The sequence below is a fragment of the Salvia splendens genome, chromosome 3 (genome assembly GCF_004379255.2).
Source record: "Salvia splendens isolate huo1 chromosome 3, SspV2, whole genome shotgun sequence".
In the NCBI taxonomy this organism is placed as follows: Eukaryota; Viridiplantae; Streptophyta; class Magnoliopsida; order Lamiales; family Lamiaceae; genus Salvia; species Salvia splendens.
Genome location: NC_056034.1, coordinates 37599030 through 37620112, shown reverse-complemented (window position 1 = coordinate 37620112; position 21083 = coordinate 37599030). Strand labels below are relative to the sequence as shown.

Genomic DNA, 21083 nt, shown 5'->3' with positions numbered 1-21083 from the left:
TATGGCTATTTAATTTTAGTGCGTGAGAGTGAATATTCTTGTAGATTTTAATGCTCTTTGCGTCTTCAAACTTAATTTTCAAATATTGTCTTTGCCTAATTTACATATCTTAAACTTAATTTTGAATTGGTTTTCTGCGTTACAGATTAGTTGGATTTAACCTAACTATACTTAGACTTTGAAATGTACAATAATTTGACGTGCCGAATTGTATTAATATAAAGATGGAGCATCTTTTTAATACTACGTCAACTATCCTAAATAAATTTAGGCCGTAACATTTTATAATATCTTTTGAGGTACATCAACTATAAATTAATATTAATTCAACTATTTTTTAGCTATTTTTAATATTTTTTAGACGAAAATGCCTGAAATTGCAGGTTTTCGTTACGTTGTGTGTGTGCCTAATTCTTAGGTCCAGATGATTCACTAGAGCACATGGTCTAGGAGATCGTGAACCTTCAGAATACAGTCGTTGTTGTAACAACCTTGCCTCAAAACCTCAACCCTCTACACTATTGGTTAGTATAGGGAAGTCGGGATCGAATCCACGAGGACTGAAGGGTTGAAATGCATAGAGAGAACTTTTGGAGGGGTTTGGCTGCTGCCACGCAACATGAGGGTCGAGTTTTAAACTACTAGGCCCGGGAAATAAAATAGAGTCTATGCTAACTACCAGATCTGGAGAATTGAAAGTACGTCAAACGTAAATGCATGCATGATTTGTATCAAACAGTAATTTGAGAGTATTCGCAAAATTCCTGGGTCAAGTAAAAGAGTTTCCTAAATTAACCAAACACAAGGCAAGCAAAAGTAAACAGCAAAACAGATTACTCGAATTATCTACTGACAGAAAGCTGCGATGAACAAACTAAAGCAGTACGATTACAACTACCGATCGACTTCATCTTCTCCAACAAATGAGCACTGAATGAACAGAGCAGACATGAAAAATAGAGCATACTTCAGATCGAGCGTCGAACGCTCAAATTAACCTCGCAGTTATCAGATCTAAACTACTGGACTAAGTAAAAAAACGGTAACAGAGTTTTCCATGCAGATCCGAACATAGTATTCCAGATTCGAACGATTAACAGAAATCTAAGCTAGATCTACCAGAATCAACACCAAACGAATTAGATCCACCATTCTCAACATCATCCCAACTCCGATTCAACCTCAATTCGGAAATCCAACCCCGATCAACACCAATCTCAGCTCCGATCAACAAAACAATTGCGAAAGCACCCAAAGCAGAAATCAGAGCAGTAAACGACAAAATCAAACGAAAACAAAAATTTAAACTAGATTAAACATAAACTGAAATGAATCACAAAGCAATCGCCGAATTTCCGGCAAGGAAATCGGCGAGGAAACTGTACGTGCAGAAAGTGAATTGTTTCTTCACTCCTTCTCGGAGTGGTGTTACACCTTCAGCTGAACAAAAACAAAACCACCACTAACTACCCCAAATCTCCACGGAACCAAGTGCGCGAGTGAGTGTGTGAAGAGTGAGCCCAAAAATACTAAGGAAAATTGTCTAACTTCGTGTCCTCCCCTTTCTTTGTAAGCTTCCTGGTATTTATAGACATGGCTCAAATCCCTAGGGCAACGGTCATCTTGATTTGACGATTGTACCCTCGCGGAATTCGCTCCTTTTCTTCACTTTTCTTCTCTATTCTCTCTGCCCTGGTAATCGTCTTTCATTTCTGGGTTTGGCAGATTTTTCACGCACGTGTTAGCACCTTAGAAATCACAGAATTCATACGTAAAATAGATGCATGAAACGAGCCTTATCAATGCCCTTAAAGCCATGAATGACAATTCAATCTATTTACCCTCTCATTTTCATTAAAGTATGTACTAATTTATTTTTCTTTCTTTATTCATCCACTTCTTTTTTTTTTACCTTTATCCTAAAGACAAATATTAATTTATGCTCCTCCACCACACCACAGTATATTCAACACCCCCTCTCTCTACAAAACATATTTCCCCATGCATGGCCCTTTCACTTCTATTTGGAATTCCTTATGGAAGATTGAATTTTTAAGGAATCTTGGTTCAAGATTTTGGATCGTTGAAATGAGGTTTATGATTTATGAGGTGGCGATTTGTTTGGACTGGGATTTTGAATGGTACAAAATTGCATATTTTAATGAAGAATAGAGAGTAAATTACATATTTTGGGGTCTTTATATTTGAGGTATTAGGGTGTTTTAGGGTAAAGGGAAAGAAAAAATTAGAAAGAAGAAAGGAGATGAAGAAAGAAGGAGAAATAAATTATATTAGTATATTTTAATAAAAAAGAGAGAGTAGATAGATTGAAATGACTTTCATTGCCTTGAGGGTATTTTGGTCATGAAAATATTAAAAATAGTAAAAAAGTAGTTGAATTGATATTGACTAGTTGACGAACCTTAAAAGATATTATGAAATGTTATGGATCAAATTCGCTCATTTAGAATAGTTGATGTACCAAAAAATATGTTCACACTAATATAAAAATACGCAAATGTATTAGTATCAAATAATAATAGTACTATTACTCTTTTAGGCACACATTGTATAGAATGAATATTACTGTGCCGTGAATAAGTTTCATGGCAAAAATAGAGAAAGAGTGGTCTAAACTGTAAAGGTAACTCTTATTACCAAAATTTGATGTGTTTGGTAATTGGTATAATGGTATTAATTGTTCATTCTTGTTCAATTGTTCTTATATGGAATGTGTTTGTTCGGTTGTTCTCTGTAACTCTGTTAATTCTTATAGACTATAGTTATAGTCTTATTTATTGCACTCATCTAAATTTTTTTATTTGTTTTATTGAATAACTGATTCACTAAATAAATCAAATATTTTGAATTGTTAGTAGAAGATGGAGAAATTTCTAAAAAGAAAATTAACGGTAGAATGAACATCTTCAGTCGGAAATAGAGCAAGTGATGATCTTTCAAAAAGACAACATGTGGAAATCAATTTGGATGCTCTACCTTGATCTTGGGCTCGGGGAGAGAATTTTCAGTTATCATCCTAATGATCGTGATAGAATTAGAAGACACTATTTGCAACAAGTTCCATGTCAACCGAAGGGACATGATTTTCCTCAGAAAAAAATTTGCAACATATATCGACGATTTGTTCCAAAATGGTTTGAGGAGCATGGAAATTGGTTGGAGTATAGCATTGAGAATGATGCTGCATTTTGTTTGTGTTGCTATTTTTATAGGCTTGATATTGGAGCACAAGCAGGTGGTGATGTATTTGTATCAAAGGGTTATACTAATTGGAAGGAAAAAGTGAAGTTCAAAGAGCATGTTGGAGGTCCAAATAGTGCACATAACAAAGCATGGAGAAATTGTGAGGATATGATGAATCAACAACAACATATCCGATCTATTTTTATGAAGCAATCAACACAAGCATGAAATGATTATCGCACTCGCTTGACTGCCCCACTTGATTGCATCCAATTTCTTTTATGTCAAGGTCTAGCATTCCATGGTGATGATGAATCTGAAGAGTCTGAAAATCATGGAAACTTTCTTAAGCTTCTATACTTTCTTGGTGATCACAATGAGTATATAAATAAGGTTAGCTTGAGCAATGCACCGGGGAACCATAAAATGATAGCTCCTAATATCCAGAAAGATCATTGTTCGTGCTTGTGCTATGGAGACTACTAATGCTATTCTTCGTGAGATAGGTGATGAATTCTTTGCGATATTGCTTGATGAATCTCGGGATATTTCAGTGAAGGAACAGATGGCAGTTGCTCTTAGATTTGTCAATTCCCAAGGAAGCGTTGTTGAAAGATTTCTTGGTATTGTTCATGTGAGAGACACCACGACTTCCTCATTAAAAGTGGCTTTAGAAGGTTTATTCTTGAAGCATAATTTGAGTTTGTCTAAAGTACGAGGGCAAGGCTATGATGGGGCAAGTAACATGCGAGGTGGGTTTAATGGACTAAAGACACTAATATTGCAAGAGAACTCTTCTTCTTATTATGTTCATTGTTTTGCTCACAAGCTCCAATTAGCTCTCGTTGCCGTGGTTAAGAAAAAACCACAAGTTGCTGCTTTTTTTTAACATAGTGAATAATATTACTACTGTGGTTGGAGCTTCGTGCAAACGCAGAGATCTACTCTAGGAGAAACAACTTAACAAACTTCAAGAAGCACTTGAAAGTGGTGAACTCTTAGTTGGAAAGGGTTTCAATCAAGAGAGAAGTCTTCAAAGAGCAGGTGATACACGATGGGGTTCTCATTATAGGTCATTGACAAATTTGTCGATTATGTTCTCTTTGGTTATTGAGGTTTTCCAAATTATTCGAGAAGATGGTGTTAATCCTAGTCAGAGAGGTGAAGCATTTTCCATATTAAGTGTTATACCTACTTATGAATTTGCATTCATTTTGCACTTGATGATGACTATCTTGGGAATCACTAATCAGTTATCTTTAGCATTGCAAAGGAAAGATCAAGATATTGTGAATGCTATGGATTTAGTTAGGGTGGCAAAACAACATTTACAAGATATGCTGGATGAAGGATGGGAGTCTCTCTTGAGCGAAATATCTGCATTTTCCATGAAAAATGATATTGATTTCATAAATATGGATGACAAATATGTGACTCCGGGACGACCTCAAAGGAAAGGAGAAGTTTTGACAAATTTGAATTACTTCCGGTTTGAGCTTTTCAATAGCATTATCAATTGGCAACTTCAAGAGCTCAACAATCGCTTCAACGAGGTAAATACACATTTGCTTCTATGTGTGGCTTGTTTAAGCCCAAAGGATTCTTTTGCTGCTTTTGACAAGTCCAAATTGATAGAGCTTGCCCGTTGTTATCCATCGGAGTTCACAGAGATTGATCTTCGGTTGCTTGGTAAATAACTTGAGACTTACATTCATGATTTAAGTTCAAATAAAGAGTTCTCAAGTCTCAAAAGTATCGGAGATCTTTCTCAGAAGTTGGTTGCTACAAGAAAACATATTGTATATCCATTTGTTTATTTGCTCGTGAAGTTGGCGTTGGTATTACCGGTCGCAACGGCATCAGTGGAGAGAAAATTTTTAGCTATGAAAATTGTGAAAACTCGCCTTCGCAATAAGATGGGAGACTCTTGGATGAATGATTGTTTGATTACCTACATTGAGAAAGACTTATTTTGTAAGATTGATCATGAAAGAATTTTGAATAGTTTTCAGGTTATGAGACCCCGTTGAGAACAGTGGTAACTGTTAGGTAACCTTAGTTAACGGTCGATAAACTTTTATCCTTGTTATTATAATATATTAGATTTTATTATATTTTTATATTTATTTATTTGTATATTAATATTTTTGCCCCTCCTACTATAATTTCCTGGATCTGTCCCTGCCGCTGAGGGTCAACTATTTACAAAGGGAGAGGCAGGTGTTACAACTATGAACTGAAGTTTGATTTGTGAACACAAGGGTCGGTGATTCAACGAACGGTTTGCACAATGTAAACATAAATGAATAAATGATTTTAATTTTTGAATATCTAATAAAAAAATCGAGTAAGCATTTATGAGGTATATCCGATTCGGTATCAGGTATATCTAATACTCGAATTTCAGCAACTTTCAATACCCGACCCCGATAATAGCGAGTAAGAGGTAATTGATATCCGACGGATATTGAATCGTCTAATAACCTTTACCCGTTGCCCATTCCGATACCGTTCCCATAATATTAATTATACTTCTATAAAGCTTTGAATATCGGGTCATATCGGGTAATACCCATTATCCGTACTATGTTGTTAGCGTGTAACATATACTATACGGGTTCATGAGCTCAGCATCTCTTGTTTCTAGTTTTGGATTTCGGGTTCTTAACGACACTTACATCTAATCATATCGCCTGAATTTAATTATTTAATCAAACTATGGCTTTCAAAGTGGAGTAATAAATAAATTATTTAATGAATTCAGCTCGAACCCAACCATTATAGTCTTCACGAGCCTTCTCTTCAAAAAAAAGAACTTTTGTTTTTGAGCTGTACCAAACTTTACTTAAATATAGCAATTCAATTAGAAATCGAACGAACCAATTCTGTTAAGGGGACAAACAGTTGGCCAAACTTAAAATAATTTTACAGCTGTTCAACAACTAAATTATAAAACTAGCAAGCAAATATGAAAAGATGAGTTTGGGCTGATCACTATGAAGATTTTCTTGAAACAATCGCTAACATGAAGACAACTACAAAAGCCCAAGTCTAAGATAGAAGGACCCTAGATACTAGGAAAATGTTTAATAGTCCATATGCCTTTTTGTCCTTCAATTGCACAACCATTTTAGAAAATAACATTAATATATTATTATGTGAGAAATAAATCATTATAAAAGAGAATAAAATAGGTAAGAAAAAATATGTTAATTTTTTGTCAAAAATAGAAATGACTCTGAGTACAACGTTTTCATGCAACAGATTAATATACATAACAAAAGGCATGAATCAACAACTTCTCTTCTTCCTCCCCAACCATTATTTTTGTAAAACTTCTCCCAAGCTACCATGAAATTATGTGGCAAGTTCCCAGCAATTATCATATGCAACAGCAAGCAATATCTTCAACAGTATGACCCCCCACCACCCACCCCACTTCCCCCAAGTTTTGTGTCTTTTTTTCTACCAATGTGCTACTTGGAGGAAAATAATGTGATGGAGGTATTTTACTTAGTCACATCTTGATTTTTTGCAGATAACATGAACTGCTTTTCTTGAATTATTATTGTTCTATTCTACAGATAATTTAGATAAACAGACCCCTACCCCCAACCACTACTGGATTTTGCCAAATCTTTTTTCTTGAGTTCAAAGAGGTGTTGGCAAAAATGTCCCAATGTTATCAACACAGTGTTGTTGGTGTTGGACTGTAACCACACCCTTTTAGTCTTTGTTTATGTGTCCATAATAAATTTGAAATTTATTTCAACTATGCAATATTCGAGCTTATATTAGCTGGATGTATGTGTTTGATCAGTGTGATGGGAAACTTAATTTGATCATAAGGTCCACCTTGATCATGTCCTATAGTAGTTGAAGATCTTATCTTTGATTCTTTTGCTTTAACTTGAGATAAGGTAATCTTCTTACTGTGTCTCTCTTTTTCCATGGCAAAATGGGACACATTTTTTAGCAAAAAGACACTGAAATTTGATATTGACTAGGAATAGGATGCATCCAAATTCCTCTACAGAATTGAGGATATATTATTAGCTAGTTCATTTAAAGTTTGAACTAATGTTAGATCATGTTACTAGAAATGTAGTATTATATCTAAGACCTTAAGCACTTAAAATCCCTAACAAGCAATAGGCTCACAGCTCGAGCACAAAATCCATCGGGATCCTAAAATTTCGAACACGGTCGTGTTTAGACTCAAGAAATTTGTTAGGTACCTCATAAAATGGTAATGAAGAAGATACAATTAGCCAGTCAAGTAGGGCATGAAGAAAGGTGATGAGGGCCAACACACATCTAATCTTGAAACAACCCAACTGCAAATGACTATGTCCAAGACAAGATAATGAAGTGGGGCTTCAGAACTGAAGGATCACAAATGATTAATATTTAATAATGAAATTTTGATAGAAAAAATTATTACAGGTGAGGAAAAGTTATTGAAAATGTGGATTAAGATAGGGTTAGTGCACGTGATGTTTATGTACTGTGAGGGTACAAACTGTCCCTACAATTTGAACTACATTTGGAAGTCTTAACAGTTGGGAGAAGTTGTGCTTACGAATCAGGAAATGGAAAAGTGGAGAAGAATGGTGAGAGATATGATGAGAGAGAAATTCTATTATCTTCCATAATTAGAGTGTGTTACTATGCTTCTATGTTGGGACAAGAATTTTTCAACGGATACAAGTGTGTGTGTATTTATAGTTTTTCCACACTTTTGCTATTTAATTCAATAAACACGAAACTGAAGATAAAATTGATAGGAGTACTATTTTTTTTATATATGAATATGTGTGCGAGTTCGATCTCTATATATTCTCAATTCTTGTTGAGATGCTTGAATTTAACAATGACACACAGGTTGACTTACGTCTTGTTTCCAGATAAAACATTGGATTCGATTTAATTTGTTGAAGAACATTTTAATCGATGTTCTAATATTTTTTATTTTACAATGTTATGGGAATTTGTCATATTCGGTGAGCGTGTAAATGCTCGCTAAGTCGGTGTACGATTATATTTGGTCAGCATGGATGTACTAGCAAAAATTTTGTGATGTTGACAATGTACTCGTGTTAGCACAGTTGCTTGCTTCGTGCTCTCGTCCTTGTATAGTTTTAATTTGAGATTATAAAAGTTGAATATTATGAATAAATGATTTGTTTTTTTTAATTTTTGAGTTGGAAATAAAAATAAATATAGTGTACTAGCTAGCCTAGTTCAAAATAATCAATGAATTGGAGGGTACAAAAGAGAGAAGGCAGACAAACAAAATGATTGAATTTGAATGCCAAGAGCAGAAAACAACATCTGAATTCTGAAACCTTCCTTGCATCATAAATTTGACTAATCCAAATACAGTTCCAAAATCCCACCCTGAATATCAGGGCTTCTGATACGTCCATTTCTTCACTATGAGAATGAAATTTGATAAGTCCTTTTCAATGCACCAGTTGAGCTGGCATCCCCACCCGTCCAATCTCCCCTTGACACCTGTCAACCACCTTCCTTCCACATTTCTCCACCTCTATATATATCCACCACACCACCTCATAATTTCATTGTATTCATTCATAAACTTGTTGAATTCAAGAGTCATATACGACTACTTTTTGTTCATTTGCCTACGTTGATCTTCATCTTAGTTGTGTGGCAATCAATGGGCTTAGCTCGACAGAAGCTCCGTGTATGGCAGAAGTGTTCGCGCTACTTCCAAGAGCAGAGGACGCGCCTCCACATCATGTGGAGGTGCTCCGTCATTCTCATACGGTTGAAGCTCGAAGCAGTGAGCTTCGAGGACTGACAAAAGGAGATCATCAACATGGAATTGTGTCTGTGCTGAGGATGTGATGCTATAATGTAAAGGTACAATGGGATTATTCTAGCTAATAGGAATTAATATAGCCAAATTTTGTATATTCAATAAGATTGTAATGTTATACTTCTGGGTCTCAAATAGAGTGATTTTAGTTAGTAGAATATAATAATTGAAACATCACCACCAAAAAGAATAACTATGTCAATTATTTGTTGCTGGAATTGGATAAAGTAAACTAGCTGTTTCTCTACTGTAAGGCTGATATATAACCAACAATTCATCCAACTCCATTTGATTCAAATTATGAAGCTGAGTTCAGACTATTCCTATTGATTTGTTATGTACTCCTACCAAACATTAGAATATACACCTACTTTCTCTACCAACAAAATGGACTCAACTCCAGCAGCCCTCTCTCTTCATCGATCATTTGAAGAATGTGCGTCCCCAAAGCTGCTTACAAATGACGATGCAGGGGAGCCGAACTCATTTGATTTTCTGGGATTTAACGCGGTTTATACTGAAGCAACACAGAGACAAAAATAAGCACGGTTTTTCTAAAAAATCAACAAATAATCTTTTTTGGTTCTACTAATGCATCTTGGTTTGAAGACACAATTTTTTTACAGAAAACATAAATTACTTACAACTCCTTTCTGCATAGCTATCCTCCTAAAGGATGGAGATTGCACCAATGAAGCAGCTGCCATCACGCGTATTCTGCACCAAAAAAAAATTTATGTTTTGCAGTTCAAACACACTTCTTAACCAAAGGGAGTTAGTTACCTTTTGTGCACATTAACAAATTCATCAGTCTCATCAACAATTTCCTCCTGCAATAACAATTAACATCACAACTTCCACCAAAAAAAGTGAAATAAAGTAAATAACATGATAAAAGTGATATATACCTGCAGAAGTTCTTCAAATACATCTTCCAAAGTGATGATGCCAACAACTTCACCATCTTCTGATTCACTCGGCGTTGAGTCCGGGTAGATATCAATAGCTACACTATCTGTCTTGTCCACTCTATTTGACAGCAACGGAATGATCAAGCTGGAGTCCATGTTTGAGTTCTCATTCCTAGCTTCAACAAACAAAGGCCTTGTTCTAGTTCCTTTCGACTTTACCACAGCAGCCATGTGACTGCTGCCTTTCTGAAACTCGTTCAGTATGTCATACAGAGGCATATCTGCTGGAACACTGTGAAAATAGTTCAAAACAAAATCCAGTATATCAATCTTTGTATATGAAAATGTTTATATGTATGAAAAAGTTCAAATACCTACCAAGGGATTCTACGAATGGAAACATTGCTTACTGGTGTAGCTGTTTCTGGTCTCACTGTGAGGAGACTCTTTACCTAATAGTGCATATATTTCAAAACTTAGACTTTGTGGTTACAGAAAAACATGTACAATTCCGGAAAACCCTTACCAGTAAAACTCCAATGATGTTCCTTGGGCTCCCATGATAGACAGGAATTCGACTATGGCCACTAGCCATGATCCTACTAATAGCTTCCCTGAAAGAACATCTAGTTATATCTTTGCGACGAATCACAAGATTAAATACTGGATAAAGATAAGAAAAACGCAAGTGATCTTTACCAGTCCAAGTTTGAGTCCAAATTCAAAGAAAATGTAGACTCTATTGGCGTCATGGCCTCCTCAGCGATCTATATGAGTCATAGAAGAGAATCAGAGACAGGAATAAAAAACAGGCATGGTTTCAACAGAAAAAAATTCTGGTAAAGAGAAAATCAAGCTTCCAATCATACCTTCTTGGTTAAATCTAGTGCTCCACTGATAATAGTCGTCTCATCATGTGTGAGTTCGCCACCTTTCCCCGCCTACAGATAAAATGACTGCTTAATGATGTTGAAGCAGAACAATAATCCTACGACTTAATCAGATCAACAACATGTAGTAGTACCTCCTCTCCATGAATAGACACAAAAGCCTTCAACTGATCTCTTCTGAAAAGTGGCTCACTATGTCCAAGCGCCCAATCCAGTAGCTAGAAATACAGAAAAGAGACTAAACATGTAATGCGATACTATTGTACGACTAGAAACAGATTGGACAAATATTCAAGATTCTAAAGTAGGAAAAACTAAATCCTGATTCAAAAGAATGCTACTTTACAAAGATATGAAAGTGAGACGCATCCTGATCTCAATGGACGTAATGTGATGAAAATGTTAAGTGGAATCACATTTTTGTATCAGAGTCGACGCAAATAAGCTGAGTTTCTGAGTTTATTTCAGATCAGCTGAATGGGACTTGGCTAGTCTGAGATACAATAGAAAACAGAAGTGAAATTTCTTCACTTTCTGATGATGACATACCTTTCCAATCGGGTAAGAAATAGGATAGCATATAACCAACATTACTTGCACTAGCCAAATGAAATTTGCACCCACAGCAAGCCCATATCTAGCACATATGGCTTGAGGAATAACCTGACAAGATGAAACCAGGATAGCATTTATTATTAGTATAGTGAAAGCAACTACAAAGATGAAAACATTTAATACTAGGAGACACTATTGAGTAAATACCTCCCCAAAAATTAGAACAAAAGTCACGGACATTATAATGGCAACAAATGGATTGAACATCTTATCCAAGTACAGTGGAAGGGCCTGCAACATAGACGGAACTTGAGCACAGCCATTCAATGAAATACAAAATGAAGAATATTTTGAGGTTTAAACAAATTCGATACTATTTCAATTCCATGTTCTGGTCTTTCATAACTCAAACTGACTTCTCTTCTCACTTTGCCTTATTGTTTATTTCCACAACTACCTACTTCTATCAATATCTAAGGTTATTTGCTTTACTGATCTCAAATGAAAAATTGATATTAGCACAAAAATCGCTACCTCCATTGCAACAGCATTACATAAAAGCAATGTCACAAGAAGCTGGTGCTGCTTCTGAACCACTGGAAGTATTGCAACTGCAACCAATAATACTACCATCAATCCAAAGTGAAACAGAAACGTTTCTCACCAAACAAAACAAAAGGATGTTATATTATTCAGAATTAACAGATAATTATGCAAAGCTCATATTATCCAGATATAATTAACCATTTGCATTGAATATTAACATACGATTAATTACTAAATGCATGTCAGCAAAAATATACTAAATGACGATTATGACAGAAGATTAAATCCCTAATTTCTAACTGCAGCTATAAATCAAAATCTCACCATTCATTCACTGTCATCAATTATCCATTCCTTTTTTCACCAATCTCAGAATCATGACTACATGTTTATTGCATAGACTGAGTGAAGACTATATACTAAATATTTAATCATTATTCACAAAAGCACAACGACAACCATTAATTTTAGAAACCCTCAAATTACTCTCTGTGTGTGTGTGAATTCTAAAGACAAGGGTACTCTGTAGCAAATGTGGCATCGAAAAGAGGGCTGACCAGCCTGTTTCTTCTCGGATGGGGAACCACTGCGGCGGAGGACCTCGAGCTCGACTTGTCCCAAGGGCATGAGGGCCAAGGTGAGGCCCGAACAAATTCCGGCGAAGACTACCAAGAAGCATGATATTCCGGCGTAGCTGTACCAAAGAAACGTGCCGAATTCTATACCTGTCGACGTCGATACGGTGGCCGCCGCGGCTTTCGTATACAATATTCTCAGCAGCGCCACACCATTGATTAATTGCATTCTTCCTCGTTCTCTCTTTCAAAGCCTCTCATTTATTTACTTATATTCTTTATTTTATTCAGTCCGTATAAATCTCCTTCTAATCTGCGTATTTAATGTATTTTTTCTTATTCTATTTATGGTTATAGTCATTATTTATATTCATGTACACATACTAATCTAATTCGAATTGTTTTAATTGATATATTTTCGATTTACTGGTTTTTATTTATTCTATTTCAAAGTATACTCATGATTTTATTTATTCACAATTCGAACAGTTTCGATTGATATTATTTTCTATATTTATTATTTATTGTATTTCATGTTAGATTCAGTATTTTATTAATTCAGATATACTAATTCTACTGATTTCGATTGATATATTTTCTATTTGATCTCTAGTTATTGTTTTTTTACTTATATAGAGGCGAAATCTAGAATAATCTAGTAGGATTGTCAAAATTAATATTCAGCCATCAGTTTTAACAAATATAGCTGAATTTTTATAGCTTTAGGAAAAATGTTTATGATCGTCAATTTCTTTTTGTTGGCTTCCAAATGAACTAGATAGTGCACTACTTCGATGGCAATTTCGCGCCAAAATCCGGACACTGATATTCTTGCGTTAATTTTTTGTATTTTCAAAAAATGGGTACATAAATTTGAATCGATCGAATGTTTTTCAGAGTTTGAATGGTGGAAGATCATTATACTTTTTGTTGCATGTTAAGTTTTAATTTGTTACAGTACTTTTTTTTGTTATTGTTTTTCACTACAAAAAAAAGGCTCATTTTCGAGCACTTATTTGCAAGCACATCGTGTGCTTACAAATTATGACGGTTTTTGCAAGCACAATTGCGAGCAAAATGAAAAATAGCTACCACTTTCTAAATAACCATTGGTTTGCGAGCAAATGGCACTCGCAAAAAGACCATTGTCGCATTGGCTTCCATTTCGAGTACTGATGTGCTCGCAACTTTGGTAGTAGTTCTTTGTAAATAATTTGTTTGGCCGCATTTTATAGCAAATATTGGCGCAAGATAAAACCCAATTTATTTTAAACATTTATCTTCATCTCCCCTGTTTCCGATAGTCACACGCCGCTGCGTTCGTGGCCTTTCGACGAAAAAAAAGTCCACCACCACCGATCTGCGGCCTAAGATGCCGATGACTCTAGAATAACTTTCGGAATTACAGACCTCAACGGAAACCTAGTTTTCAGGATCAGAGGAAAAGTCTTCAGCCTCCACAACCGCCGTCTTGCTCGACGCCGCCGGTAACCCTATCATCACCTTCCAGCAAAAGGTAACTGATTTATCAGATCTAAATCTAAATCAATTGATCAAATCTAAATCTCGATCGTTTGAATCAATTGATCAAATCTAAATCTCGGTCGTCTGAGTCAATTGATCAAATCTATATCTCGATCGTGCAACTTCTGACGGCGCATAGGAGATGGCAGGTTTTCAGAGGAGAGTGGATTCAAAGAATATGCTTTTTTTAGTGTGAGAAAGTCATCGATGATTCAGTTCAAGACGAAGCTGGATATGTCCATGGTTGCTAATTCCAAAGAGGATCGCTGTGATTTTAGGATTGAAGGCAGCTGGTTTGAGCGATCATGAGCCATATACGCCAGAGACACCAATAATGACATTGCTCAAGTAAGATCCAGATTTAAAACCTCTTTTTTCTCTAATTTAAATCTATCCATTAATGATGTAACTATGACGCACTTGGTTTATGGTCTATCTTATTCTTCATCTGCTTTACTCAATGGATTCTACTACTAATTGGCTTCATTCGATCTTTGTTGAGGTAATTCTGTATCTAAGAGTCTTACCACCATTATGTGATTTGCACAACTAACATAACCCCTTGACAAATTGTTTGGGTTTTATATTTGCTTAGTGACAAGTATTTTATATGATGTTGTTGGAAAACTCCATGTTTCTAGACAGAGGCCAAAAATATTGTGAGTGATCAAAGGTCTAAACTATTGACAAGTAGAAGGGCACAGAGGCATAAGTTATGATATACCTTAAGGAGCTCAAACAAGGAATTTGCACCCTTCTTCAATCAGGTTATCCTTGCTCCTAATCTTCTTTAACAATACCACATTATTTACACTTTAGTGATCATAGATTGGATTCAAATTTGAGAATTTTGATCACTTCTGCTTCATACTGCTATCAGTGCAACTTGTATCACTACTCTAAATGGAAATGGAACTATATTCTGTTGTGCAGATTTTACAATTTTGAATGCCAAGAAAGCCGTTGTCTAATTCGGCCTTTTCAAACATGGTAAGTCAATAATCGCCATATTTTATAGCATGATGGAAGAGTTTGCTATAAATTATGCATTATCCCTGCTCTAAATGGAAATGGAATTATATTCTGCTATGCATGCTGCCTTTTATCTTTCTTTCTAATTTGCTTTTCTTGCATATCATGGATAATATATTAATGTGCACCTCGCCCCTTGGTGAATTAGTTGACAAAATAAGAGATCTGTTGACTATCCCGTTTTATTTCTTACGGCAAAACACATTTTATTTGTACAGGCACCAAAACTAAACTGTTGTAGATGTTTACAAAGACAAAGTATGAGGCTTACTCTAATATTAAGTAGTAACTCTCAGGATGTATTCCGGATTACTCCCTGCAGCTATTTCACTTATAGCAAGAAAATGTCGACGGCTCCTCCAATGTTATTGTAAAGTTCCCTCTCTTTCGTTCATTCTCTTCTATATGTGTGTGTGTGTGTGTGTGTGTATGTTTGAATTTATGTATAGAGGAATTAGTATTTATAGGAAATGCAGAAGATCGGTAGATTTATGTGACATGCCTATCAAGGGAACAGAACTGTCTACACTTTTTAAAGTTTTGTGCATATGTAAAATATTTGTTTCTAGTCATTCTGAACTATATCTTACTTTAGGATTTTAGTTGTTTTCCCTATTGTCATGCCAAGCTTGCAAATGATCATTTCCATGTTCTGTTTTGCTTAATTTAGCCTTGAAAATTGTTTACTACTATAACCTTTGGACTTAACATTCTCCAAGTTTTTATAAATTAGTCATTCCTACCATTCTTATCGTACTGATTTGTTGATTTGTTACATGTCAATCAAGCAAACGAACGGATGCTCGAAGACGGTGGTGCTGATAGAGGCGAGCAGGCTCAGAGAAACAAACTGCTGCATTGGTAGAACAAGTGAAAAGCCTTTATTCAACAATTCCTACAAATGAAAGGAAGCTAAGGATAGATTAAGCAATGTAGACTCAATGAAGTGTGTAAAACAATTTTATTTAATTGAATACATTTCTGAATTCCATTTACTCTATTTATTCAATTGATAATAATTAATAAATAAATCTATATAATAATTTGGAAAACAAATAAAAAATAAAAATAACAATATAGCAAACCAGCATATCCGAGCATATTTTATCCAATAAAACAGACATTTTGCAAGCACAATGCGGTGCTTGCAAGTTTCAAGCATTTGGCCAGATTAGTGAGCACATTCAAGGTGCTTGCAAATTTTCAGCTATGTGCTTGCAAAAATGCTTGCAAATTTTGCAACGAAGCAAATGGCTAGCACCTGTGGTGCTTGCATGTTGCTTGCAAATCTCCATTTTTGCAAGCACATGTGCCTATTTGCAACCAAATTGGTGCTTGCAAATGAACATTTATTTTGTAGTGGCACCAACTCATGGGTTACGGGCTACATTGACATCCCTTCGTTGCAAAATTGGATATGAGCGAGTTTGTATTTTTGGTTTTGTGTAGGGATGTCAATGTAGCCCGTAACCCGTGAGTTGGCCCGAATAGCTCGCTAAATTTATAGGGTTGGGGCTGGAAATTTCTAGCCCGATAAAATCAAAATTCGATTAACCCGCAACCCGTTAGGGCCAGACCCGAAAATCAGATGGGCTAGCCCAAAAACCTGATAAAATTTCTATTATTCTATTTTTCTTACTCCTAATTCGACACTTCATTAATTAATTTTAACTAAAAAAATAACTTTCAATTTTATAATTGAATATACAAATTATATATTGAATTTTTATTAATATAATAATTGATAAATAAATTAAAAACTTCAAATTCACTAAAAAAATATTAAAATTTTTAAAATATGCATTAAAATTCCACGAAATATCTCAAGTATTAGTATTTGATCATGTTTATGATTAGGTTTAAGCATATATCTCTAATATATCATATTACATGTTTTACATTGTATGAATATTAGTAATTTTAATAATTATTTATTGGATTGATCGCAGGTTAATATTATCGGCAGCAACCCGAATAATCCGCTGGGCTAGCCCGAAACCCGAGCTTTAGGGTTAGGGTCGAACTTTTATAACCTGAAAGGAATCACAACCCGATTGACCCGAAACCCGACGGGCTGGCCCGATTGATATCCCTAACTTTTGTGGTTATTTTGTTGTGGTATGTGGTATGAATTGACCAAATTTATATCAAGCTTACTAAACCACGCTGCCATAGTTCTATCCTATAAGAAAAAAGAAAAAGAGAGAAAAAAGAGAATGCTACACCACAATCAATCTATAACCAATCCACAGCACCAAAAACGTTTATTTGGTGAATTAGGCCACCTAGAATTTGTAAACGCTGGGCCTCTGAGGAATTTTGCAGGAACCGGGCATTGCGAGGGCAACATGTATAAATCTTCCCTCAAAGAACTGAACAGGCAGATGAATTCAGCCAAGTGAGCAAGAAAGTTTCTGACAAGTGACAATCTTATGAATCAAGGGCAGACGATGTTTACCTGCCCGTTCATGGCTGCTTCTTGTGCATGCTCCTCTCCCACGAACCAGACATAAGCAAATCCATGAGGTTGCTTAGTTTGACTGCATTATACGTGCAATCGACTGTCTGATTAGTTTTCAAGGGTACACCAACCACACTTTGTGTGGTGCAAACAATGCTTGTATCCATACCAAAAATACAGAGCACAAGAGAAGCAAAAGGCCGACTCTTTCTTTAACAGAATCATAAAATAATAAGTAAGACATTATCTCACACATTCACAACACCAATCTAAGCCATAAATTCAACTTTCAGTTACATAAACCATACAAACGACGGATGTATATATGTGAATTAATTATTACTGATTCAAAAATACATCCTAAAATTGAAATCAACGGTCTAATTATTTTAGTTTATATTCACAAATGAGTATAGAAATCATTACAACTATAATTAAGAGACATAAAGCGCACACACACACACACACACATTGTACATACCATTCTCTATCCCAATATAACAGCATTTCACAACAGTTCTCTATAATCAGATGATATACACAAACAAAATGTCAATTGAAAAAAATCGAAGTACTTCAAAATTATGAATTTTAGTACTCTAATTGCAATTTTTTACACAATCATGCAGCTTTATTATACGAAATTAAAACTAAAAAACGTTGGGTTGGAATTTAAATGGGCTTATGTGTCACAATCGATTTTTTTAAACATATGGATCTAAGATCTTAGTTATTTAAAAGATTGTACTAGTATTTGTATTATAGTGGATTTGCTTGTGTTCTTTTAATTTACTAGCAATAATAAGTAGATTAGAGTATAATTTAGTAGAAATAATAAACAAAAATAATTTGCTTAAATCACATTAAAATTGCCAATTTGGTCGTATTTTTATCATAGAGTTCAAAGATATAAACACATGCACATGTATTTAGTGGATCGATCATAGACGATGAATAATACTTGTACACGAGTATATGTGTATCTTTCCTGCATGCCTCTTACTTTTGTCAAAATAATACTAATACTAGTAGTTAGTTGCCTTTCGCTGAATTAACACAACATTTCTAGAATATATGCATCCTAACATTTTTAGAATACTACTACATCCGTCTCAATCTAGATATCCACAATTTTGAGTGACACAGAGTTTTAGAAAAAAATATTAAGTGTAATATAATACAAAGAGGAAATGTAGTAATTGGGTGTTTTAATAATGAAAAAGGAGAGATGAATTTATTTTAAAATATGAAAAGTGGGCATCTTAAGTGAGACAAATTAAAAAGCAAATGTAAACATCTTGAATGAGACGGTGAGACTAGGAGTACTATATAATGAGCAACATTTAGCAGTTTGATGCATATGAACCCTACACATAAATATAAATGATATTTTTAAAGTAACACAATCTCATTCAAATCATATTGGCAATGCCGACTTCATCTCTTTCTCCATTTACAAATCAGTTTGTTTTTTTCGTGGAGATGATAAGGAAAAGAAAATTCATGTACTAGTACATTTCTTTTCATCGTTTCTCGGTCAACTCGAAAAAAAATTGCAATTTAGTGCATGTCAATTATAGTAATTGAATATGACAGCATAATGATGCATATAGAAATTTTATTGTTAAAATGAATGAAATAAACACAAATACAGTAACATTCAACAAGTGTTCCACATTACCCTTAGTCAGTGGATGACAAAAATCTAGTCATAAACTATAATAATTGATCATACTTGAGTGTACTAATTTTGGACTATTTCTATCCATCAATATGGTCATAATTTTGAAACTTTGAAATGCATGAGGGCCGGAACAAAATGCATTTGTGTTACACAAATTTGAAAAAGACAAAAAAAGCTTTATATAAGCTGACAACATATATATCGTTACATCAATTAATAGGGTTCACTTCTACATATACAAACATATTTGACACTATATTTTTGTTCAACTGCCGTCCACAAGCATGCTACGTGGATGAAAATAAGTGGATTTAATGAATTTTCGAAAAAAGAAAAATATATCTTCAGGATATTAAAAAAAAAACTTTCATTTTGTTTGAGTGGAAAATTCTTTAATGATGAGGACTTTGAGTTTTTGCCACACAACAAGTGAAACTAAATTCGATACGTACAATTTTTTTCATGATAAATAACGCTACCACGTACCGCTAATAATTGTAGGATTTTTTTCATCGATTTATGAAACTAATCCTTTTAGTTTTATTCAATTATTTTTCTCACAATTTTGTCAGGTTTAGAGATTTCATAAATATTGGTGAATTTGGAAAGTAAGAATTTAATTATGTAAAAAGACTAATAACAAAAAGACAACCACGTAAATAAAGCATCTCAATAATCTAGTAGAATAGGGGAAGCGCTCAATTTTGTTAGCTATAGAAAAACGAATTTGAACAATCAATGACTCAACTTAAGATTGATTAGTTGATTATACCCAAAAAAAATGTCGTTACCGAGCTCTAAGAGCCATAACAACTATCAACGATGTTACACAAATCTTATAAGAGTAGAAATTTTATTGTACGTAGAAAAGATTGCACCACTAATTAAAAAATGTATATATATACTTATTTAATAAATGATAAAACCTCGACAAGTATTTAAACAGCAGTAAGATTCGATTTCCGCTAGATTCTAATTCCCCTATTTGTCGATCTAAATTGCATGTCTACGTTTGGAAGATAGCAATGGAATTTATAGTAGGTATGATTCTATATAATATTTTGGCATTGTAAATTATCATGATACCATAGTGCATTACGTGTCTAGACCACAATAGGTATTTAGGATGCTAGCTATCAGCATATTGATAAGGCCAATTTCATGCATCAGTTATGAAGTTAAATTCTATGATTTCTGTGAATTAATACACGTTTTAAGTTTAGGTGCGTAGAGAATCTGCCAGGTCAAAGAAACGGAAGGAAAAGTCTACCAAGCAGAGGAAACTGAAGGAAAAGAGGAGTGAAGAAGCCAGTTTGCAACCTGACCCAGGAGATCGAGGAAGCAGCTGTGAGCGGAAAAGTATATTTTTGAAGGACTTTCTAGGAGGGTAAAATCGACAATTCAGCAGAGAAACTACCCTAGAAGTTTGAGCCTCATCTATAAATAGAGACAACATGAAGAGAGAGGAGGACGGATCATCATTTACATTTTCGTTCTTAGCTCATCACTTCACACACATTTCTCTGCGCACTTAAGCATTTATGGGGTAAAATTCTGGGAGTTCGTGGTAGCCTAGTTCAGTTTCAGTGGTGTAACACTGTCCTTGTGAAGGGCGAAGATACAATTTACTGTTTTCTGTTGTTTTTCGTAGTTTTAAGCCGAGACTTCACCGTTTTAGAAGCTCGGTGTTTATTGTTTCAGTGTTGAACCTTAAATATCGTAGTTATGGAAGTTTATGTTCTCTGTTTAGCTGATTCTGATGTTTGATTGTTGGTATTTACTGTTTTGGATGCTTTTCGCAATTGATGTTTGATTTTGAGTGGAAATCGGTTTGATCGAAGTTAATTTGTCGTTGA

The 21083-nt window shown here is 34.7% G+C and overlaps 2 protein-coding genes, 1 long non-coding RNA gene and 1 pseudogene across 4 annotated transcripts; 3 read left to right on the top strand and 1 right to left on the bottom strand.

Moving 5' to 3' along the window:
* Positions 1-2970: 2970 nt before the first annotated feature.
* Positions 2971-4093, top strand: LOC121796966 (annotated as a pseudogene).
* Positions 4094-4298: 205 nt separating this feature from the next.
* LOC121796965 lies at positions 4299-4901 on the top strand. Its single transcript, XM_042195717.1, has one exon. It carries the CDS (start codon positions 4299-4301, stop codon positions 4899-4901), a length of 603 nt encoding a protein of 200 aa, XP_042051651.1.
* A 4306-nt stretch (positions 4902-9207) lies between these two features.
* Positions 9208-12800, bottom strand: LOC121797425 (DUF21 domain-containing protein At4g14240-like). The gene is made up of 13 exons (XM_042196181.1): positions 12509-12800; positions 11940-12016; positions 11613-11696; positions 11400-11513; positions 10985-11068; positions 10830-10901; positions 10660-10727; positions 10487-10574; positions 10339-10412; positions 9958-10252; positions 9833-9879; positions 9694-9766; positions 9208-9566 (listed from the first exon to the last, which is right to left on the bottom strand). Exons 1-13 carry the CDS (start codon positions 12753-12755, stop codon positions 9552-9554), a joined length of 1338 nt encoding a protein of 445 aa, XP_042052115.1. The 5' UTR covers positions 12756-12800; the 3' UTR covers positions 9208-9551.
* Positions 12801-13615: 815 nt separating this feature from the next.
* LOC121797424 lies at positions 13616-16077 on the top strand. 2 transcript variants are annotated; one of them, XR_006049844.1, is made up of 5 exons: positions 13616-14042; positions 14190-14817; positions 14984-15040; positions 15301-15452; positions 15871-16077. It is a non-coding gene; the product is annotated as an uncharacterized LOC121797424 (long non-coding RNA). The 2 variants fall into 2 exon arrangements; XR_006049843.1 differs by having other exon boundaries at positions 13619-14042; positions 14200-14817.
* Positions 16078-21083: the final 5006 nt, after the last annotated feature.

Excerpts from the sequence above, each read along its gene's own strand:
- LOC121796965 (XM_042195717.1), top strand. The coding sequence starts at position 4,299 with ATGTTCTCTTTGGTTATTGAGGTTTTCCAAATTATTCGAGAAGATGGT.
- LOC121797425 (XM_042196181.1), bottom strand. The coding sequence starts at position 12,755 with ATGCAATTAATCAATGGTGTGGCGCTGCTGAGAATATTGTATACGAAA. Across the intron at positions 11,069-11,399 it reads TTTCTTACCCGATTGGAAAG|CTACTGGATTGGGCGCTTGG; the intron begins GTATGTCATCAT and ends CTGTATTTCTAG. Across the intron at positions 10,413-10,486 it reads ACATCATTGGAGTTTTACTG|GTAAAGAGTCTCCTCACAGT; the intron begins GTAAGGGTTTTC and ends ATGCACTATTAG.